The sequence below is a fragment of the Pavona decussata genome, unplaced genomic scaffold (assembly GCF_977016875.1).
Source record: "Pavona decussata unplaced genomic scaffold, jaPavDecu1.1 SCAFFOLD_150, whole genome shotgun sequence".
In the NCBI taxonomy this organism is placed as follows: Eukaryota; Metazoa; Cnidaria; class Anthozoa; order Scleractinia; family Agariciidae; genus Pavona; species Pavona decussata.
Genome location: NW_028145562.1, coordinates 7,501 through 32,500, shown reverse-complemented (window position 1 = coordinate 32,500; position 25,000 = coordinate 7,501). Strand labels below are relative to the sequence as shown.

General features: G+C 37.6%; 1 protein-coding gene and 1 pseudogene across 3 annotated transcripts in view; both read left to right on the top strand.

The window, feature by feature from the left end:
* The window catches only part of LOC146466193 (cubilin-like), a 37,774-nt gene extending 12,967 nt beyond the window's left edge, over positions 1–24,807 (top strand). Inside the window, exons 4-11 of one of the 3 annotated variants that reach the window (XM_085127652.1) lie at positions 541–921; positions 3,006–3,356; positions 4,183–4,557; positions 5,796–6,146; positions 7,029–7,406; positions 21,025–21,375; positions 22,152–22,529; positions 23,745–24,806. In XM_085127652.1, coding sequence (XP_084983778.1) covers positions 541–921; positions 3,006–3,356; positions 4,183–4,557; positions 5,796–6,146; positions 7,029–7,406; positions 21,025–21,375; positions 22,152–22,529; positions 23,745–24,148 — 2,969 coding nt within the window. In that variant the 3' untranslated portion in view covers positions 24,149–24,806. Of the gene's footprint in view, positions 1–540; positions 922–3,005; positions 3,357–4,182; positions 4,558–5,795; positions 6,147–7,028; positions 7,407–21,024; positions 21,376–22,151; positions 22,530–23,744 lie in introns of all 3 variants that reach the window. The other 2 variants (XM_085127651.1, XM_085127653.1) reach the window with 2 other exon arrangements.
* Positions 9,783–18,001, top strand: LOC146466194 (uncharacterized; annotated as a pseudogene).
* Positions 24,808–25,000: the final 193 nt, after the last annotated feature.

The following is a 25,000-nucleotide window of genomic DNA, read 5'->3' as shown; positions in this document are numbered from 1 at the left end:
ACTGACGTTATCTGCAGATTATCCTGGCATTTCCAGCATTAAAGAAATCGCGTCATATGATCCTATAACAAAACGGCTTTTAGAAAGAGAAAGTCAAGTAAACGAAATTGCTTTTTATGACAGGCCTTACTTGTGAGTATTCAATTATGCATTTAGTAGTTTTTCCTGTTCAAGTTGGTATTAACTTTTCAGATTGTCTAATTTTGTCAATACAATTGGGAATAGTGACGATTTGACCAAACTCTTTGGGTGCGTGACTGATGTTTGAATTGATTTACAGTAAACTCGAATTTGGAAAGAAACTAAAATGAACTTTTTTGCAATATTGGACTTGAGCCGAGACTAAGATTATTTTTTTGAAAGGTCACTGAAAACTACAAGAGAAATCAATATAAATTTTATAGTCAAATCGAGAGTGTGCATTGTCTGTTCACGAAATTAGATCACGCCAAAAGTCGCACGACCCGAGTACACTTGAGGGAGTGTTGTTGAAATACACACGAAATTCATGTCTAGTTTTTGTCTTGTTTTTTCATCCAGTATGCCCAAATATGACAACCCTGAATGAGACATCAGGAGTCATTACCAGTCCTTTCTACCCCAGAAATTACCCAGACTACCGGCAGGAATGCCGCTGGCAAATCAAAGCAAGTAAAGGAAACCGGGTCATGATGATCATCGAATACATGGACATTGAATATTGCGGACAAACATGCACTTGCGATTATCTTGAAGTTCAAAATGGCCTCTCTTCCGATGGTTACAATGATGGAAGAACATGTGTTTACCGTGGATCAGTAAGATATTACTCGATATCTGAGAGCCTGACGGTGCTGTTTGTGTCTGATGATAGTCACAGCAAGTGGTATCGTGGATTTAAGGCAACTTATATTCAAGTAAACCATACTTCCTCAATCCCTGGTGAGTAGAAAAAAATAGATAAATAAAAATAAGGAAGGGGAGAGCAAAATTCTGATTGCTGTGAAAACTTGTAATGAATAAAAAAACCAACATTCTCTCGCAAATTATTATGAGCGCATTAGCAGTCCTTGTATATTAGTGTTAAAACATGTGGAAAATTAATGTAGCGCAGTTAAACGTAAGATGTCAGTAAAATCTTAGACGAAGTAGAAGCTAGTCAGGATGCAAACTAACTTTCTTCTGCCATACGAGTGCTGTAAAAGCCAGCGGAAAATAGGCGATCGCGTTGTTCATTTACTTATGAGGCAACTGAACAGTGAGATCGTAAGTAAAGGGTTGTCGCTTTTACCCTTTCGTACTAGTCCTGCTACATTAAATTAACTTACATTAAAAATGACTGCGTTACTGGCATAATGAAGTTCATCTTTTCTTTACGATATTTTTCTCTCCTCTTCAGTGACGGCAGATCTAGAATACGCTCACAACATGTTATTGACCAGACAAACTTGAAATAATTCCCTGCCAGTCTCCGTTCTATCGGCACTGCAAAAGGCTATCGTCAGTTTCATTCTTGTTCCTATAAATCTATGGACTAGTGAACAAAATCCTAACCTCTTCCATTTAGTAACACATGGAAAAGTGTACCTTTATGTTTCGTTAGTAACAAAAATGGAAAAAAAATCGAAAATATGCTTAAATCTTTTATAAGTTAGATATGACACTATTCAAAATTTGCTGCACTTTTTGTTGGGGATTATGTGCCGAGAAAACTGACAAAAGGTTAAAACGTAAGACGAATATTGAGTAAAAAGGCTGCATAACCTACAGGAAAGTTAATCAATAATTTTGATATATAACACTAAATTATCAAAAGGAAGACAACAAGCAACAACTACAGCGTATCAAAATAAAATTTTCTTAAAATGCTTTCAAAAAGATTTATAAAAGACACACTTTGGGATGGTGGTTAAAAATAAATGAATTTGAAGAACGATGAATTTGAAGAACGAGAGCTTTCCTTAAAATCACAAGCAGCTAAGTATGAAGTTTGTGGTCCTTATCATTAATAAACAAACTGAGTTATGGGGAGCTAGAGAATGGAAAGTTGCTTTAAAATAAAATAATTAAAAGACACGCCATACATTTTTCTGATGTTTTCTGATGCACAGCAAGAGAATGGAACTAAGGGCTTTTAACAATAAAATCGTGGCTCAAATTTATCAAACCTAACGCTTAGTTACTTTGTAGAGAAGAATTGAAAATAAGACTCCTCTTTAAAAAGAAGGGTGTTACTGGTATTTTTTTTTTGTTTCCACCGCCTTTTTTTGCTTTTTTTGTCTCGTAATTATACCTTATTCGTGACGCGCATGGCAGTTCCCGTGCAGTGTCTGCCATAATTAGAAGAAAATTCTCAGACAGAAATATGAGAAACTAAAAAACAAGAAATACAGAAAAAAAATTGTTGGCGATCAACAAATCCAAAAACCTACTAATCAGTAATGCATCAATATCACACAAGAAACCGAGGCAGAACCAAAAGTGCTTTATTGCAATCGAGCACGTGGTACAAGTGTCCGTTGAAATATACGTGGAAAAGCTGAAAGAAATTGTAGACATAATAATAAAAACAAATATTATAACTTCTTTCCTTGACAGAATCCCCAAGATTTAATCCATTCTGTACAGACAATGTAATACTGAGGACACTATATAATCAAAATAAGAAAATCATAGTGGCTATTAACGGCGATCTAGTTAAGGAATCATTAAAACGCTTTTGAAAATACAAGTCGTCTGAAATTGAGGGCTTAAATGCTTGAATTCTGATGCTTATTAAGGCAATAACATCTACTAGTTTGTGCTTACTATGACAAGGAGCGGATAACTCTATCCAGTGGATAAATCGCTATCCAGGGGATAAAATGTACTCCAACCGATGCATTTTATTCCCTGGAAAGCGACTTATCCGCCGGATAGAGTTATCCGCTCTTTGAACAACTAAAGCTCGCTAATACTTTGTTAATAATTTGTTATACACATAAAGGCAAATAAATGATGATGATGACGTTCGCTTTCCACCACAGCTTGTAGCTCTGGAGATATTCTTACTGGATCAAGTGGATTCTTTGCAAGCCCAAACTTTCCAAACAACTTCACTCGATACAGCAGATGTATCTGGAATATCACAGTTCCTAGTGGCTACATCATCAAGCTGACTTTCCATCATTTTGAATTGGATCGATATCCATACAGTGCTGGTGTCACCATCACAAATGTAGCTTCAGATGATCACAGACAACCATTTCAGCTGTATGGTCAGTCTGTTCCTTCTCCAGTGTACTCTGTTGGGAATTCAATTCAAGTGATATTTTCTTCATCAACTGAGCAGTTTTCAGGGTTCAATGCCTCTTACACGGCCATTACTCATGTGTCAGGTAAACCTTCTCCCATACAGTCACTTGTCTTTATCATATTATACATGTTTGACTTGTTGCAACGTATTGTTAGTACATAGAAATAGGGAAGACTTCATGCCGAAATAATTTTTCAAAGCATTATAGACATCATCCAAAAACACTTAATAAATGTTATTCAGTGTGTACCTACTGCCATGGATTGTAAATAGCATTGAGTGTTAGTGGCTGCCCTAAAGAGCACAGAAGAAATCCATTTTTTCCAAAATCTGCAACATGGAATCGAAATTAATGTAATTAAGTGTTAGTTAGTCTGGCAAGTTTGCTTAAATATTTTCCTTTTCTAAAAAACACTGACTGTGATTTTCAATATTATGACGGCAAGGCTAAGAAAAGTTGAAAATCCTGGCTAAAAACTGATCCAAGGGTATTTCCTGGTAGAAGTTATATATATATATATATATATATATATATATATATATATATATATATATATATATATATATATATATAGAAAGACTGTGTTTTGATTTTTCCGTATTACAGTGCTCGATACATAAAAGCAGAGCGTAGTATATCGAAAATAAAGAAAACCCGTCCCGTCCTTTTCTTTCCGTCAAATTTCTTGAATACTGTCCATAATAATTGTCAAGGTGGCCTCCAAAAACCATTTCTTTGGCAAATATATTAACTTAGCAGAACGATTCTTGAAAAGTACGAGAAAATTTAATTAATACTCATTTAGTCCAACTAAGGCTTGTTTTTGACTAAAATAGATCACGCCAACTTGAGGTTCTGTTGGTTAAAAATTCACAAGAAATTCATACCCCATTTTCTTTTCAATCAGTGTGCCCAAATATGACAACCCTGAATGAGACATCAGGAATCATCACCAGTCCCTTCTATCCAAGATATTACCCAGACTACCAGGAATGCCGCTGGCAAATCACAGCAAGTAAAGGAAACCATGTCGTAATGATCATCGAAGAAATGTCCATTCAACGTTGCGGACAGAGATGCACTTGTGATTATCTTAAAGTTCAAAATGGCCTCTCTTACGATGGTTACAATGATGGAAAAAAATGTGGTTACCGTACAGTAATATATTACTCGATATCTGAGAGCCTGACGGTGCTGTTTGTGTCCGATGGTAGTTACAGCAAGCGGTATCGTGGATTTAAGGCAACTTATATTCAAGCAAACGACACTTCCTTAATCCCTGGTGAGTAGAAAAAAAAGAAGAAGGGAGAGAGCAAACTCTCATTGCTGTGACAAGTTGCAAAGCATTAATCAAGTACTATTTTTCCGTAAATTTTTATGAGCTCATTAGCAGTCGTTGTATACAGCTGTTTCGACAAAGGTTGTCCAAATAAAGCGTTAAAGCGTACGCGACTTTGTGGTCCGTATCATTAACAATCAAACTTAGTTACAGGGAGCTCGAAAATGGCGAGTGTTAAGTTTCAGGATAGTTGCTTTTAAATAAAATAATACAACATTCGTCTATTATTTCTTAGAGATACTTAAAAAGACAACATACATTTTTCTGATACTTTTCTGCTGCACAGCAAGAGATGGAAACACGGCTTTAACAACACAATTGTGATTCAAATTTACCAAAAGTTCTCGAAATAGATATGGCTTCAAGATTTAGTTACTTTGTATAGAGGAATTGAACATAAGTCCCGTTCTTTAAAAAGAAGGGTCTTACTGGTATTTTTGTTCGTTTTCGTTGTCTTTATTTTGCTCTTTTTTCTCGTAATTATATTGCAGTTCCCTTGCAGTGTCCAGTATAATAATTAGAAAACCATATTTGAAGCTTACAAACGGGAAGAAAATTGTCACACAGAAAGCTGAGAAACTAAAAATGAAGGAATAAATACAGAAATAAGAAAAAAAAAAATAGTTGGCGATCAACAAAATCTAAAAACCTACAAATACATCAAATATCACACAAGAAACCGAGGCAGAACCAAAAGTATTTTACTGCAAACGAGCACGTGGTACAAATGTCCATTGAAATATACGTGGAAAAGGCGAGCAAAATTGAAGACAAAATAATAAAAAAAATATAAGTTATTTCCTTGACAGAATTTAATTCCTCCTCTACAAACACTGTAACACCGAGAACACTATATAATCAAAATAAGACAACCATAGTGGCTATTAACGGCAATGTAGTTAAGGAATCATTAAAAGACTTTTGAAAATACCAGTCGTCTGGAACTGAGGGCTTAAAAGCCTGAATTCTGGTGCTTATTAAGGCAATAACACCTACTAGTTTGTACTTACTACGACAAGGAGCGGATAACTATATCCAGTGGATGAATCGCCATCCAGCAGATAAAATGAACTCTAACCAATACATTTTATTCCTTGGAGAGCGACTTATCTGTTGGATAGAGTTATCCCGGCAATCTTTGAACAACTAAAGTTTGCTAATACGTTCGCTTTCCACCACAGCTTGTAGCTCTGGAGATATTCTTACTGGATCAAGTGGATTCTTTGCAAGCCCAAACTTTCCAAACAACTTCACTCGATACAGCAGATGTATCTGGAATATCACAGTTCCTAGTGGCTACATCATCAAGCTGACTTTCCATCATTTTGAATTGGATCGATATCCATACAGTGCTGGTGTCACCATCACAAATGTAGCTTCAGATGATGACAGACAACCATTTCAGCTGTATGGTCAGTCTGTTCCTTCTCCAGTGTACTCTGTTGGGAATTCAATTCAAGTGATATTTACTTCATTAACTGAGCAGTTTTCAGGGTTCAATGCCTCTTACACGGCCATTACTCATGTGTCAGGTAAACCTTCTCCCATACAGTCACTTGTCTTTATCATATTATACATGTTTGACTTGTTGCAACGTATTGTTAGTACATAGAAATAGGGAAGACTTCATGCCGAAATAATTTTTCAAAGCATTATAGACATCATCAAAAACACTTAATAAATGTTATTCAGTGTGTACCTACTGCCATGGATTGTAAATAGCATTGAGTGTTAGTGGCTGCCCTAAAGAGTACAGAAGAAATCCATTTTTTCCGAAATCTGCAACATGGAATCGAAATTAATGTAATTAAGTGTTAGTTAGTCTGGCAAGTTTGCTTAAATATTTTCCTTTTCTAAAAAACACTGACTGTGATTTTCAATATTATGACGGCAAGGCTAAGAAAAGTTGAAAATCCTGGCTAAAAACTGATCCAAGGGTATTTCCTGGTAGAAGTTATATATAACTTCACAGTCAGTGTTTTTTAGAAAAGGAAAATATTTAAACAAACTTGCCAGACTAACTAACACTTAATTACATTAATTTCGATTCCATGTTCCATTTCCATTTGCAGTTCCATTTAACGCTATGCGTTGTATGGGTTTCTACAGGCTTTAACCATTAATCAGATTTGGAGGGATTATTGGTCAATTAATCGCCAAAATAAATGACCCGTCCTTTTCTTTCCGTCAAATTTCTTGAATACTGTCCATAATAATTGTCAACGTAGCCTCCGAAAAGTATTTCTTTGGCAAATATATTAACTTAGCAGAACGATTCTTGAAAAGTACGAGAAAATTTAATTAATACTAATTTAGTCCAAGTAAGGCTTGTTTTTGACGAAAATAGATCACGCCAACTTGTTGTTCAAGAATTCACATGAAATTCATATCCAGTTGTTTCTTTTTTCAACCAGTTTGCCCAAATATGACAACCCTGAATGAGACATCAGAAGTCATCACCAGTCCCTTCTATCCCAGACATTACCCAGACTACCAGGAATGCCGCTGGCAAATCACAGCAAGTAAAGGAAACCACGTCGTGATGATCATCGAAGACATGTTCATTCAACGTTGCAGACAGACATGCAGTTGCGATTATCTTGAAGTTCAAAATGGCCTCTCTTCCGATGGTTACAATGATGGAAGAAGATGTGGTTACCGTGGATCAGTAAGATATTACTCGATATCTGAGAGCCTGACGGTGCTGTTTGTGTCTGATGGTAGTTACAACAAGTATTATTCTGGATTTAAGGCAACATATATTCAAGTAAACCACACTGCCTCAATCCCTGGTGAGTAGAAAAAAAGGAGGGGGAGAGCAAAATTCTGATTGCTGTGACAAGTTGCAAAGCATTAGTCAAGGACTATTTTCCCTTAAATTATTATGAGCGCATTAGCAGTCGTATACAGCTGTTTCGACAAAGGTTTTCCAAAAAAAAAAAAAAAAGCGTAAAAACGTACGTGACTTTGTGGTCCGTATTATTAATAATCAAACTTAGTTGCGAGGAGCTCGAGAATGGCGAGTGTTAAGAGTGCATCCACGATAGGACCAGGCAGGGGCGGCACAAGCTATCTCACCGATTTCGATGAAACTTGGCCAGTTTGAAGGGGTTGATCTAAAACTACTTCCGTCTAAGTTTAAGGAAATTTGGTCAAAACCGGGGGGAGTTGACCACCCCCCTTCATTTTTTTTTTAACAAAAATGACCAAAAATCACCTAAAAAATTGTCAAACGTATACGACTCTACTCCTATAAAAATTCAACCACATCTTTTCAAATTTTCAGTGAATGTTGTCCTATCCAAAGACAATCTATTTTCTACGTTTCATTTTTCTACGACTATTTCCTATCACACAAGTCGTCTCAGCCAAGACCCTCCTCTCACCCAATTGCCAAAACTGCTAAAATACCCAAAGTTTAGGCCAAAATATCTCCAGTGGCGGAGCATGCTTCAAAAAACGGAGCATACCTTCTAAAAGGTGGGACTTTGTACTAACATTATCTGCAAAAAAAATCTTTGGGCACTCACTAAATGATTACACAGGGAGGCTGCAAACGCTTCGTCCACCACAGGGTACCCGCTTCAATTTTTTTCATTATAACGCGCAAATTCGGTAATTATGACACAGAAACAGACAGAAAATGTCACAAAATGGTCACACACCATACACTTTAATGAAATAAAACCATTTCTATCTAATTGCTTTAAACAAATGGCCACCACAGGGTACCCACGTCAGTTTTTTTTACATTAGAACGCAATTACACACCAAAAACTTTGATGAAACACGCTGGGGATTTTTTTAGTCAAATTCGGCCAAAAAGTTTCTTCTCCTTAGGGTTTTATTGTACGAATTTCAATTTTTGCAGTCGAACAAAACAACGATTTCTCTACAACTTGGCCGATTCGGATTTTTGAATTTTATTTTTTTTAACGGTAAAATGACGTCATCAATTTGGCGCGAAATTTTTTTTAGAGCTTCGACATGGTCAATCACATTTTTTTAAATACACATACCTTAAGGATTACAAAACTGAAAAAAAGATTTGAAATATCTCAACTGAATCAAAAGTTTTGGGCTTCTGAAGTTTGAATTTTCCGCCATTTTGTTACTAAAAATAGCTTTAAATTGAACACTTAACTTCCCATAACTCTTGACTCCAATGAGGTAGTGCAAAAATGTTTTCAGATTTGTTATGTTAGGAACAACTGTGCCGTAGCTCCAAAAAAAATTTCCCGCCAAATTGATGACGTCATCTCACCGTTGGAAAAATGAAATTAAAAAATCCGAATCGGACAAGTTGTAGGGAAAACATTGTTTTGTCTGGTTGCAAAGTTTGAGGTTGCTACCACAAAACCCTAAAGAGGAGAAACTTTTTGGCCACATTTGACTAAAAAAATACCGAGCGTGAATAGAACCATTTCGAAGGCTTTTGTTTGTCCTAAGCCATGAAAATAGCAATCGGCGGCTTAATGATGGTCTCTATCATTGTGTAAGTGAACTACGTGACAGAACTTACTCTTCGCTAAGTCACTCACGCGAGTCATACAACACTATCAAAATGCTTACATTGTCTCTACTTGAACGTTAGAATGGTTGTATAATGAAATTTGCTTTTCTTCGTCTAATAAAGGAATAATACATTTGCTTGAAACTTGCACGTCTGACATCGCATCTTGATACAGAAAACGTTATCAAAAAGACCTCGCTCTACTGAAAATAAATTGATTTGCTTGCGACTCATTGTTGGTTGCCTAATCTGCCTAAAAAGGAGAAAAGCATTTGGTTGTAAAATAGTCCCTGGAAATTACTTCCTGGCAATCGCATACATCTTTGTAATTTGTAGCTTGATTCCATCTTCCATAATAACCCAGATACATCAAAAGGTCGTTGAGATTCACAGGCTTTCTATAAATAGACTTTTGATTGGGAAAATGCGTGCACGTGCATGGATGGTATTTCAAAGTGTTACTCACCTACGCCGATCAGTTAGAGGCATACGATGCATGGATGAAAAGGTCTGTGGTTATAAACAATGTCACAGTTCTCGTGCTCTTTTGCTGTGCACTGTACTAGTGCATGTGATATATCAACTAGATACCCGGATCATAAGCGGCCGAGGCCACGCTGGCTGGCCGACAGGTGATTTTGTATGAGACAGCAGATCCTGTCACTTTTCGTGACCGACTACTCGAAGACCGAGCTACTGGCGTTGATTCCGGGTCTCTCAAAATGGAGAATCGACGAGGCAAGGAAGCACGCTTTCCAAACTAAGCCTGGGCAACCCATTGACCCACCAAGGATCACCAGATGCCGTTTGGATGCTGTCAAAGTTGACCACTTTCTTGACCTCTTGTCCAGTCCATCATTTCTTCAAGATGTGGCGTATGGCACCAGAACTCTTAAACTGGAAAATGGCCAGAGCTTAGAATTCCCGAACCTGGTACGCACAGTTATATCCTCCCACCTAGTGCGCATGTACTTAAACTTCTGTGAAGAGTCCAATTTTGAGCCTCTCAGACGCTCCACGCTCTTCAATATAATCAAGGTATGGATTATAAACGCAAGTGAACGACAAATTTTGATCAGGGTTAATTGTAGTAGGGGTGTAGCAGTAGTGGTTTGCGTTTAGAAATAATATTAGTTTGAAGCCAAAGCATTTTTGTTTGTGTTGAGGTTTGTGGGGCTTCACTAAAGAAATCGTTAGCCGCTCTTGATAGCACTCAGACAGACTGGGTACAGGCACTTGCCACTCTTGAAGAAACATTTTCCATTATTCCTGTACGTGCAAGAATTGTCACAATTTTGAATAAGCTAAAAGAGTATCAATATTTATTATTATGTGTATTAGTCTATCACAGGACTGGATAGCACAATAGCCAATAACATTCTAATGCGACTCAAAGCTGGTCGGCAGTATCTGAAAACGGATTTCAAGATCCACACAGCCAGCGAATCCCCGTCCGCAGATCACTGCAGAGTGTTCGCCCTCAGTTGGACAGAAATAGAGTACAAGGGTCAGTGCCAACATCAGCATAACAGCACCTGTGACCGGTGCGAGGACCTAAAGAATGCCGTCTTAGATCTGCAACTAGCAGTGGATTCAAGCGAAGTACACCTTAGATAAGAACATATTAGTGACAAAAAAGCAGAGTTTAGCATTCATAGTTAACCAGAACAACCTCGTTCCCAAGGCGCTTTTCATGATTTTAAAAATTTTGTAGGGCTTTGGGTGGTTCTTAACGAAAATAAATTTTAAATGAAACGCGGTTTAGGGAAAAAATGAGAGAGGAATCATTATTTTTTGATAAAACGGCTCCAAAGAAAAATGATGCTATCACGCCATTGTACTCTTTCCATTTTCAGTCCTGATAAACGAGAGGAGTTACAGTATGATTTGAGCTGTGCTGCGCCGATTATAGAAGATTAAAAATAGCACGTTCTCCGTTCAGTTTACCAGGACGCGGCCAAGAGTGAAATTATAGATAATCTGAAACCATCACAGGTGCTGCTCATAATAGACTAGGCAATGAAGTTCATTCCAACCAGCTTTCGCGAAACGCAGCGCGACTGGTTTGGAATGAAGGGGAAGTCCTGGCATCTATCGGTGGCCATAACTAAAGCAGAAGATGGAACAATTGAGGTGGGAATCATGTGCCTTCTCTTTTAATTTGTCGCTCACTGACCACTATAAACTAGTTTCTCGTGAGCGCGCTCTTTGTTGCTCTAACCGATTACAAATTTGGATAATTGAAAAGAATGCCCCTTTGACCACATTATTCATGCTAAAATGCTTTACTATTATGACTTTCAGACACGTACATTTATCCACTTATTTGATGAATGCAATCAAAACTGGTTCAGCGTTGCCTCCATCGTCCAAGATTCACTAACCACCGTGAAGCGACAGGAATCTAGACTGAATGAAGCCTTCCTGAGATCTGACAACGCAGGCTGTTATCATTGCGTGTTTCTTATTCTCAGTATTCAAAGCCTTGGACAGCGCGTTGGTGTCCGCATAGCTCGTTATGACTTCAGTGAGGCCCAAGCTGGGAAAGACATATGTGACTGCCGAGCCGCCGCCCTGAAGAGCCATATTAGGCGTTACATTAACGAGGGCAATGACATCAAGACAGCCAGTGACATGAAAGCTGCCATCGACTCGCATGGGGGCGTTAAAGGCTGCTACTCAGCAGTGTGCAAGGTTGACGAAAGGTCCCAAAACATGACCAAGCACTCGCTGAGTGGTATACAGTCTTTGAACAACTTCATGTTCACTCAAAGTGGAGAGATCATTGCTTGGCGGGCCTACAATGTCGGACCTGGAAAGGTCTTTTCCGCAGCGTCGCTGGCGCGTCTCGGTACTCCTCAAGACCCAACGAACTTACAAGTTCACTAAGCGTTCAGTAGTCCTGACATGCTGATTGGCGTCTTCCGTGCCCCTTCCGAGATATGTCCAGGATCGACCTTGTTAGCAAGAATTTGCTAGCAAATTATTTTCGCAAAAGTAACAAGGAATTTCCTTCCTAGCTAAAACCGTTCATTACAAATATCGCAAGAATCGCAAGAATAACAAATGTAGCAAGATTCAAGACTTTAAGGAACTTGAAGGCAAGAAGGGCCCCGAAATCTCCGCAAATATCGCAAATATCGCAAAAGTAACAAGGATTTTCCTTGCTAGCTAAAACCGTTCATTATAAATATCGCAAGAATCGCAAGAATAACAAATATAACAAGATTCAAGACTTAGAAGAACTTGAAGGCAAGAGGGGCCCCGTAATCCCCGCAAATATCGCAAAAGTAACAAGGATTTTCCTTGCTAGCTAAAACCGTCCATTACAAATATCGCAAGAATCGCAAGAATAACAAATATAACAAGATTCAAGACTTAGAAGAACTTGAAGGCAAGAGGGGCCCCGAAATCCCCGCAAATATCGCAATTATCGCAAAAGTAACAAGGATTTTCCTTGCTAGCTAAAACCGTTCATTACAAATATCGCAAAAATCGCAAGAATAACAAATGTAGCAAGATTCAAGACTTAAAGGAACTTGAAGGCTAGAAGAGCCCCGAAATCTCCGCAAATATCGCAAATATCGCAAAAGTAACAAGGATTTTCCTTGCTAGCTAAAACCGTTCATTATAAATATCGCAAGAATCGCAAGAATAACAAATATAACAAGATTCAAGACTTAGAAGAACTTGAAGGCAAGAGGGGCCCCGTAATCCCCGCAAATATCGCAAAAGTAACAAGGATTTTCCTTGCTAGCTAAAACCGTTCATTACAAATATCGCAAGAATCGCAAGAATAACAAATGTAGCAAGATTCAAGACTTAGAAGAACTTGAAGGCAAGAGGGGCCCCGAAATCCCCGCAAATATCGCAAATATCGCAAAAGTAACAAGGATTTTCCTTGCTAGCTAAAACCGTTCATTACAAATATCGCAAGAATCGCAAGAATAACAAATATAACAAGATTCAAGACTTAGAAGAACTTGAAGGCAAGAGGGGCCCCGAAATCCCCGCAAATATCGCAATTATCGCAAAAGTAACAAGGATTTTCCTTGCTAGCTAAAACCGTTCATTACAAATATCGCAAAAATCGCAAGAATAACAAATGTAGCAAGATTCAAGACTTAAAAGAACTTGAAGGCTAGAAGAGCCCCGAAATCTCCGCAAATATCGCAAATATCGCAAAAGTAACAAGGATTTTCCTTGCTAGCTAAAACCGTTCATTACAAATATCGCAAGAATCGCAAGAATAACAAATATAACAAGATTCAAGACTTAGAAGAACTTGAAGGCAAGAGGGGCCCCGTAATCCCCGCAAATATCGCAAAAGTAACAAGGATTTTCCTTGCTAGCTAAAACCGTTCATTACAAATATCGCAAGAATCGCAAGAATAACAAATGTAACAAGATTCAAGACTTAGAAGAACTTGAAGGCAAGAGGGGCCCCGAAATCCCCGCAAATATCGCAAATATCGCAAAAGTAACAAGGATTTTCCTTGCTAGCTAAAATAGTTCATTACAAATATCGCAAGAATCGCAAGAATAACAAATATAACAAGATTCAAGACTTAGAAGAACTTAAAGGCAAGAGGGGCCCCGAAATCCCCGCAAATATCGCAAATATCGCAAAAGTAACAAGGATTTTCCTTGCTAGCTAAAATCGTTCATTACAAATATCGCAAAAATCGCAAGAATAACAAATGTAGCAAGATTCAAGACTTAAAGGAACTTGAAGGCCAGAAGGGCCCCGAAATCTCCGCAAATATCGCAAATATCGCAAAAGTAACAAGGATTTTCCTTGCTAGCTAAAACCGTTCATTACAAATATCGCAAGAATCGCAAGAATAACAAATGTAACAAGATTTAACACTGTAGGAAACGCCGACAATTATCCGGCACATTACAGACATAAATTTGGGCACCGAAACTTCCAATTCAATTTCTGGTTATTACATACAGTTAGATGCCCCGGAGCTTGTCAGTGAAGCAATCATGTTATGACATTATGTATTTGTATTGCGTATAGGTATTTTGATCCCTTTTCTTGCTGGTTTTCCTATAATTGTTCATTGTTCATCAGTAATAGAAGGAAGCACACATAAATGACTAATTGTATCTATTGTTTATTAATATAAATGAACTGGCATACCCATCTTATTAATATTTACTTGGTGGTTGTTGTTACTATAAGTTTAATTTAAAAACGAAATATTACCAGATTGCAGGCAATCCCGATTTTTAAACTATGGATAATGGACAGAAACATACATGTACAATGCACGGATCTGTAAGTCATTTTTATTTCCATCAATTGGGTATTGTTGCTATTTTGTAACGATTGTTATGATGGGTTCCTGGCTATGAAAAGTTCTGCTTACGTTTCCTTTCATTTCTAAAATTTGGCCCGTTCTGTGAGCGAAACTCCTTTTAATGCATTGTAGCTGTATGTTGATGGAATTAAGAACGAAGCATACAGTGATTAATTTTACAGTATTTGCTACTGACGGTAATTAATAATATTCATTTGCTGGTTGTTGTTTAATAATTTTCACTTGGTGGTTGCTGTTCAACTATAAGTCTTAATTTAAAAGAGAAATATTACGAGATTACTGGCAATGCCTGTTTATAAACTATGGGTATTGGACAGAAACACACATGTACAATGCACGGATCCGATGACCCATTTTCATTTTCCCCAATTGGCTATGTTGATATTTTGTAACGATTGTTATGTTGGGTTCCTGGCTATGAAAAGTTCTGCTTACGTTTCCGTTGGTTTCTAAAATTTGCCCTGTTCTGTGAGCGAAACTCCTTTTAATGCATTGTAGCTGTATGTTGATGGAATTAATAACGAAGCATACACTGATTGATATTACGGTATTTTGCTACTGACAGTAATTAATAATATTCACTTGGTGGTTTTTTTGTTCAACTATAAGTTTAATTTAACTAGATAAATATTACCAGATTACTGGCAATGCCTGTTTTAAAACCATGGGTATTGGACAGAAACATACATGTACAATGCGGGGATCTGATGACCCATTTTCATTTCCATGTTGATGGAATTAAGAACGAAGCATACACTGATTGATATTACGGTATTTGATACTGACCGTAATTAAAGGTAGCTTCACGTCTGAACTGATATTGTTATTTAAAATAAATGAACGGGCATACACATCTTAATAATATTTACTTGGTGGTTGTTGTTCAACTAGATTGTCCTGTTTTGCGATATTTGTAATAAATGTTTTTGCTAGCACGAAAAATCCTTGTTACTTTTGCGATATTTGCGATATTTGTAATGAACGGATTTTGCTAGCAAGAAAAATCCTTGTTACTTTTGCGATATTTGCGATATTTGCGGACATTTCGGGGCCCTTCTTGCCTTCATCGTCCCCTAAGTCTTGAATCTTGTTACATTTGTTATTCTTGCGATTCTTGCGATATTTGTAATGAACGGATTTTGCTAGCAAGAAAAATCCTTGTTACTTTTGCGATATTTGCGATATTTGCGGACATTTCGGGGCCCTACTTGCCTTCATCTTATCCTAAGTCTTGAATCTTGTTACATTTGTTATTCTTGCGATTCTTGCGATATTTGTAATAAAGGGTTTTTGCTAGCAAGAAAAATTCTTGTTACTTTTGCGATATTTGCGATATTTGCGGACATTTCGGGGCCCTACTTGCCTTCATCTTATCCTAAGTCTTGAATCTTGCTACATTTGTTATCCTTGCGATTCTTGCGATATTTGTAATGAATGGTTTTTGCTAGCAAGGAAAATCCTTGTTACTTTTGCGATATTTGCGATATTTGTGGACATTTCGGGGCCCTTCTTGCCTTCATCGTCCCCTAAGTCTTGAATCTTGTTACATTTGTTATTCTTGCGATTCTTGCGATATTTGTAATGAACGGATTTTGCTAGCAAGAAAAATCCTTGTTACTTTTGCGATATTTGCGATATTTGCGGACATTTCGGGGCCCTTCTTGCCTTCATTTTATCCTAAGTCTTGAATCTTGTTACATTTGTTATTCTTGCGATTCTTGCGATATTTGTAATAAATGGTTTTTGCTAGCAAGAAAAATTCTTGTTTCTTTTGCGATATTTGCAGACATTTCGGGGCCCTTCTTGCCTTCATCGTCCCCTAAGTCTTGAATCTTGTTACATTTGTTATTCTTGCGATTCTTGCGATATTTGTAATGAACGGATTTTGCTAGCAAAAAAAAATCCTTGTTACTTTTGCGATATCTGCGATATTTGCGGACATTTCGGGGCCCTTCTTGCCTTCATTTTATCTCAAGTCTTGAATCTTGTTACATTTGTTATTCTTGCGATTCTTGCGATATTTGTAATAAATGGTTTTTGCTAGCAAGAAAAATTCTTGTTACTTTTGCGATATTTGCGATATTTGCGGACATTTCGGGGCCCTACTTGCCTTCATCTTATCCTAAGTCTTGAATCTTGTTACATTTGTTATTCTTGCGATTTTTGCGATATTTGTAATGAACGCTTTTTGCTAGCAAGAAAAAATCCTTGTTATTTTTGCGATGTTTGCGATATTTGCGGACATTTCGGGCCCCTTCTTGCCTTCATCTTCTTCTTAGTCTTGAATCTTGTTACATTTGTTATTCTTGCGATTCTTGCGATATTTGTAATAAAGGGTTTTTGCTAGCAAGAAAAATTCTTGTTACTTTTGCGATATTTGCGATATTTGCGGACATTTCGGGGCCCTACTTGCCTTCATCTTATTCTAAGTGTTGAATCTTGTTACATTTGTTATTATTGCGATTTTTGCGATATTTGTAATGAACGCTTTTTGCTAGCAAGAAAAAATCCTTGTTATTTTTGCGATGTTTGCGATATTTGCGGACATTTCGGGCCCCTTCTTGCCTTCATCTTCTTCTTAGTCTTGAATCTTGCTACATTTGTTATTCTTGCGATTTTTGCGATATTTGTAATGAATGCTTTTTGCTAGCAAGAAAAAATCCTTGTTATTTTTGCGATGTTTGCGATATTTGCGGACATTTCGGGGCCCTTCTATCCTTCATGTTCTTCTAAGTGTTGAATCTTGTTACATTTGTTATTATTGCGATTTTTGCTATATTTGTTACTCAGTCTTTTCTCATGGCAAGAAAATGTCTTGTTACTTTTGCGATTTTTGCTATTTCTTCTATACTTTTCTAATAGCCGTTTTCTTTGCGACAATTGCGAAACTAATTTGCTAGCAAATTCTTGCTAACAAGGTCGATCCTGGACATAAGTGCCCCTTCCAGCACGTGGGAGCAGCAGCCTGCAGCAGCTCCAATGGAACCTATAGCCGCGGAAGGGATTTAGCTCAGAGACGAAGAGAGTGTGGTCTTTGGCTGCCCAGAGGGTTGTATAAAGGTTTACCAAAGTCACAGCAGCCTTCAGAGACACCTTGATGCCGGGAAACACCTTCCGGAGTTAGAGAGAGAGTCCACGTACGACGTGATAAAGAGAAAGTGGAAAGAGACGTGCAAGTCAATTTCTGGTAGCTACATGGAAGCAGCTCATCCGCCCACGTCTGCATCCGCCTCAGTTTTCCATAGCCAGTCGGAAGACGCACCGCCAAAAGCTGACATGGAATGGGCACTAAAAAAGACCAAGAAGTCTGTTCATTTCACCACCAAAGTGCGCCAATTTTTGCATCAACTCTTCCTTCAAGAAGAGGACACTGGGAATAAAGCAAGATGAGGAGGAAGACCCATACGTGACAGAAGCTCCCATCATTAGAACACGGCTTCAAATCAGGAGGGAGCTAGAACAGTAACTTTACTTTCGATCAGAGTGTTTATTTGTTTGATCATATTTTTTTTGATTTTTTTCTTTGATAGGTTTTACAACGGGCAGCTCAAATTTCAAGCAAATGTATTATTCCTTTATTACACGAACAAAAGCAAATTTCATTATACAACCATTCTAACTTTCAAGTACAGACCATGTAAGCATTTTGATAGTGTTGTGTGACTTGCGTGCGTGACTTAGCCAAGAGTAAGTCCTGTCACGTAGTTCACTTATACAATAATAGAGGTCATCATTAAGCCGCGGGTTGTTATTGTCATGGCTTAGGACAAACAAAAGCCTTCGAAATGATTCTATTTCATTAACGTTTTTGGTGTGTAGCCATTTTGCGGCATTTTCTGTCTGTTGCTATGTCACTATTACCAAATTAGCGCGTTCTAATGTAAAAAAAAAAAAAAACTGACGTGGGTACCCTGTGGTGGCCATTTTTTTAAGCAATTAGATAGAAATGGTTTTATTTGTGCATAGTTTGTGACCATTTTGTGGCATTTTCTGTCTGTTTCTCTGTCATAATTACCGAATTTGTGCGTTATGATGAAAAAAATTGAAGCGGGTACCCTGTGGTGGACGAAGTGTTTGCAGCCTCCCTGTGTAATCATTTAGTGAGTGCCCAAAGATTTTTTTGCAGATAATGTTAGTACAAAGTCCCACCTTTTAGAAGGTATGCTCCGTTTTTTGAAGCATGCTCCGCCACTGGAGATATTTTGGCCTAAACGTTGGGTATTTTAGCAGTTTTGGCAATTGGGTGAGAGGAGGGTCTTGGCTGAGACGACTTGTGTGATAGGAAATAGTCGTAGAAAAATGAAACGTAGAAAATAGATCGTCTTTGGGTAGGACAACATTCACTGAAAATTTGAAAAGATGTGGTTGAATTTTTATAGGAGTAGAGTCGTATACGTTTGACAATTTTTTAGGTGATTTTTGGTCATTTTTGTTAAAAAAAAATGAAGGGGGGTGGTCAGCTCCCCCCGGTTTTGACCAAATTTCCTTAAACTTAGACAGAAGTAGTTTTAGATCAACCCCTTCAAACTGGCCAAGTTTCATCGAAATCGGTGAGATAGCTTGTGCCGCCCCTGCCTGGTCCTATCGTGGATGCACTCTTAAGTTTCAGGATAGTTGCTTTAAAATAAAATAATAAAAACACAGACCATACATTTTTCTGTTTTTTTCTGATGCACAGCAAAATACAATCATGATTCAAATTTACCAAAAGTTCTCGAAATAGATATGGCTTCAAGATTCAGTTACTTTGTATAGAGGAATTGAACATAAGACAGGCCTTCTTTAAAAAAGAAGGGTCTTACTGGTATTTTTGTTCGTTTTCATCGTCTTTATTTTGCTCTTTTTTTCTTGTAATTTTATTGCAGTTTCCTTGCAGTGTCCAGTATAATAATTAGAAAACCATATTTGAAGCTTACAAACGGGAAGAAAATTGTCACACAGAAGGCTGAGAAACTAAAGATCAAGGAATAAATACAGAAATAAGAAAAAAAAAATAGTTGGCGATTAACGAAATCTAAAAACCTACTAATTTCACACAAGAAACCAAGGCAGAACCAAAAGTATTTTACTGCAAACGAGCACGTGGTACAAATGTCCGTTGAAATATGCGTGGAAAAGCCGAAAGAAATGAAGACAAAATAATAAAAAAAAATATATTATAACTTATTTCATTGACAGAATTTATTTCCTTCTATACAAACACTGTAACACTGAGGACACTATACAATCAAAATAAGAAAACCATACTGGCTATTAACGACAATTTAGTTAAGGAATTATTAACCCTTTTCATCCCAACAACACATATATGTGACGAAAACACCGTTCTTGCTTCTATGAATTGCTCCTTGTTTAACTGAAGCTACAACGTCATGATAATGTGTGAATGACACCAGCTGATGTATATTTCCATCATCAAACCCAGCAAACCGACTACGCTTCCCGATTTTCGCTGCATATCACCGTTCGTTTGGCAACAAAGTCCTAAATGCCAATTGTTCGGCCAAATAATAACATCAAAAATTACACTTATTTATCGTCAATGTTTAATCCAAATAATTTGTTCAAAAATGAAAAGTCTATATTTACAGCAAACCTCAAGGTCAGACCTTGGTATCTGACTGGAAGTTTTCCTCTCAACACTTTCCGAGGGCTATACTTCAGCCATTTTATGAGACCCAGTCTTGCGTATCTCACGTTGCCTCGTTTACGCCCGAAAAGAATTCTGGGTAATTCAGCCATAGCGCGAGCGTAGAACTCCTGCTCTTTCCATTTCATAGTTTTTTTTATAATTGTCGAGCCACCCAGTACCACCAGCAAAATTTCGAATCCATTGAATATTTTACTACTCCAAACTCGCCCAAATTGCCTTGGCACGTCCTGGAATCCATCCACAAAACGGCCAGAGAGGCAACTTCACTCGTGGGCCTCCATGACTGCTACACAGCATGTTTGGCGACTCAGTCAGCATGAAATCACCTCTCACCTCTGTTTTCTTTCAGAGGATTGCCTCTACCCACATTCCAGCTTAATGATGCCAGAATGGGGGTTTCTGCAGAGGAAAATGGCTCGAAAAACACTTATAAAGCGATGATTTTACCACATTCGTGCTCGTGCACTCGCTCGAAACAAACAACAACCGTCACTTGCATCACGTGACAATTTAGCCTGAGCCCACAGTTTCTTAAGACCGCAGATATTATTTCATCTCCATTTATGGAGAAATTAAGTGGCTCAGACTATTTATTGCCAAAAAGTCATTGAAAAAAATACCACACACCTGGTAGTTAAAGGGTTAAAAGGCTTTTGAAAATAGAAGTCGTCTGGAACTGAGGGCCGTAAATGCCTGAATTATGCTGCTTATTAAGGCAATGACATTTACTAGTTTGTGCTTACTACGACAAGGAGCGGATAACTCAATCCAGTGGATAATTCGCCATCCAACAGATAAAATGAACTCTAACCAATACATTTTATTCCCTGGAGAGCGACTTATCCGCTGGATAGAGTTATCCCGGCGCTCTTTGAGCAACTAAAGCTCGCTAATACGTTTGCTTTCCACCACAGCTTGTAGCTCTGGAGACATTCTTACTGGATCAAGTGGATTCTTTGCGAGTCCAAACTTTCCAAACAACTTCCCTCAATACAGCATATGTATCTGGAATATCACAGTTCCTAGTGGCTACATCATCAAGCTGACTTTCCACCATTTTCAGTTGGGTAGATATCAATACGGTGCTCGTGTCACCATCACAAATGTAGCTTCAGATGATAACAGACAACCATTTCAGCCGTATGGTCGGTCTATTCCTTCTCCAGTGTACTCTGTGGGGAATTCAATTCAAGTGATATTTTCTACATCAACTGAGCAGTTTTCAGGGTTTAATGCCTCTTACACGGCCATTACTTATGACTCAGGTAAACCTTCTTCCATACAGTCCCTTGTCTTCATCATATTATCCTTGTTTGACTTGTTGCAACGTATTGTTAGTACATAGAAATGGAGAGGGCCTCATGCCGAAATAATTTTTCAAAGCATTATAGACATCATCAAAAGCACACAATTATTCAGTGTGTAGCCACTGCCATGGATTGTAAATAGCATTGAGTGTTAGTGGCTGCCTGAAGAGTAAAGGAGAAATCAATATTTTTCAAAATCTGCAATATGGAATCGAAATTAATGTAATTAAGTGTTAGTTAGTCTGGCAAGTTTGTTTAAATATTTTCCTTAACCCTGACTGTGATTTTCAATATTATGATGGCAAGATTATGATGGCAAGGCTAAGAAAAGTTGAAAATCCTGGCTAAAAACTGGTCCAAGGGTAGTTCCTGGTAAAAGTTATATATATATATTTAACGCTATGCGTTGTATGGGGTTCTATAGGCCTTAACCATTAATCAGATTGAGAGGGATTTTTGGTCAATTAATCGCCAAAATAAATGACCCGTCCTTTTCTTTCCGTCAAATTTCTTGAATACTGTCCATTATAATTTTCAAGGTAACCTCCGAAAAGTATTTCTTTGGCAAATATACTAACTTAGCAGAACGATTCTTAAAAAATACGAGAAAATTTAATTAATACTCATTTAGTCCAACTAAGGCTTGTTTTTGACTAAAATAGATCCCGCCAACTTGAGGGTCTGTTGGTTAAAAATAAAAATGAAATTCATACCCCATTTTTCTTTTCAACCAGTTTGCCCAAATTTGAAAACCCTGAATGAGACATCAGGATTCATCACCAGTCCATTCTACCCCAGAACTTACCCAGACAATCAGAAATGCCGCTGGCAAATCACAGCAAGTAAAGGAAACCGGGTCGTGATGATCATCGAATACATGGACATTCAACGTTGTGGACAAACATGCTTTTGTGATCATCTTGAAGTTCAAAATGGCCTCTCTTCTGATGGTTACAATGATGGAAGAATATGTGGTTACCGTAGATCAGTGAGATATTACTCGATGTCTGAGAGACTGACGGTGCTGTTTGTGTCTGATGGTCGTTACACCAAGTATCATCCTGGATTTAAGGCAACATATATTCAAGCAAACCACACTTCCTCAATCCCTGGTGAGTAGAAAAAAAAAAGGAGGGGGAGAGCAAACTCTCATTCCCGTGACAATTTGCAAAGCATTAATCAAGTCATATTTTCCCGTAAATTTTTATGAGCGCATTAGCAGTCGTTGTATACAGCTGTTTCGACAAAGGTTGTCCAAAAAAAAAGCGTAAAAGCGTACGCGACTTTGTGGTCCGTATCTTGACAATCAAACTTAGTTACGGGGAGCTCTATAATGGTAAGTGTTAAGTTTCTTGATAGTTGTTTTAAAATAAAATAATAAAAACACACACCATACATTTTTCTGATATTTTCTGATGCGCAGCAAGAGATGGAAACACGGCTTTAACAATACAATCGTGATTCAAATTTACCAAAAGTTCTTGAAATAGATATGGCTATAGGATTTAGTTACTTTGTATAGAGGAATTGAGCATAAGACTGGCCTTCTTTGAAAAAAAGGGTCTTACTGGTATTTTTTGTTTGTTTTCATCGTCTTTATTTTGCTCTTTTTTTCACGTAATTATATTGCAGTTCCCTTGCAGTGTCCAGTATAATAATTAGAAAACCATATTTGAAGCTTACAAACGGGAAGAAAATTGTCACACAGAAACCTGGGAAACTAAAAATCAAGGAATAAATACAGTAATAATAAAAAAAAAAATTGTTGGCGATCAACAAAATATTAAAAAACCTACTAATGCATCAAATATCACACAAGAAACCAAGGCAGAAACAAAAGTTTTTTACTTGCAAACGAGCACAAATGTCCGTTGAAATATGCGTGGAAAAGTCGAAAGAAATTAAAGACAAAATAATAATAATAAAAAATATATTGTAACTTATTTCCTTGACAGAATTTAATTCTTTCTCTACAAACACTGTAACACTGTGGACACTATATAATCAAAATAAAAAAACCATAGTGGCTATTAACGGCAGTCTAGTTAAGGAATCATTAAAAGGCTTTTGAAAATAGAAGTCGTCTGGAACTGAGGGCTTAAATGCCTGAATTCTGCTGCTTATTGAGGCAATAACATCTACTAGTTTGTGCTTACTACGACAAGGAGCGGATAACTCTGTCCAGTGGATAAATCGCCATCCAACAGATAAAATGAACTCTAACCAATACATTTTATTCCCTGGAGAGCGACTTATCCGCTGGATAGAGTTATCCCGGCGCTCTTTGAACAACTAAAGCTCGCTAATACGTTTGCTTTCCACCACAGCTTGTAGCTCTGGAGACATTCTTACTGGATCAAGTGGATTCTTTGCGAGTCCAAACTTTCCAAACAACTTCCCTCAATACAGCATATGTATCTGGAATATCACAGTTCCTAGTGGCTACATCATCAAGCTGACTTTCCACCATTTTCAGTTGGGTGGATATCCATACAGTGCTCGTGTCACCATCACAAATGTACCTTATTTTTCTGATGACAGACAACTATTTCAGCTGTATGGTCAGTCTGTTCCTTCTCCAGTGTACTCTGTGGGGAATTCAATTCAAGTGATATTTTCTACATCAACTGAACAGTTCTCAGGGTTTAATGCCTCTTACACGGCCTTTACTTATGATTCAGGTAAACCTTCTTCCATACAGTCACTTGTCTTCATTATAATAGGTGTGTGAGTCGTCAAAAAGTTTACGATATTTCACGATATTTCAATTTATATTTAACATAATTCGGGATAATGAAAGAAAAGGAAAACAAATTTGTAAAACGAGTAGTTCTTTACCGGGGAACTGAAAACTCTGTAGCGCTCCTATGATTACAAGCAGCTTTCCTAACTTCGGGCGATGGGTTATGAAGTTCGTATGTATGTCATTAAAAATCGCACTAAAAAATTGGGGGCATGACGAGTGTCAAGTTTCAGAATAATTGCATTAAAATTTAAAAATAAAGGCACACTATACACCATTACAAATATAGCTTCAGATGACCGCAGACAGCCATTTAATCTGTATGGTCAGTCTATTCCTTCTCCAGCGTACTCTGTGGGGAATTTAATTTAAGTGATATTTGCCATATAAACTGAAGAGCGCCACGGAAGTAATGCCTCTTACACGGCCAACACTTTTGCGGGGAGGCCGTCATGCTACCATCATCTTTGAAAACATTATAAACATAATGAATAACGCATAATAAGTGTTGTTCAGTGTCTTTCCTCTGCCGTGGGTAAATAATAACACTGTATGTTGACTGGATGCCCGAAGAATAACCTTTAAAATTTGCAAGATGGAAATTACTGTAATGTAAGAGTTACTTTGATAGTTTTAGAGAAAGTGCTAAAGTATAAAGGTCCCTGTCTGAGATTTCCTGACTGCAGTAACCAACAGTAAGATGGGAAGACTTGGAGAAAAAGGTTTTAAAAAGTCCTGATAATTAGTCTGAAGGTTCTTCCTGATACAAGATATATGCGTATCAAGAGAAGTATTTAATGCAAGGTGCATCCAAAATTTACAAAAAAATACTAATAAAAC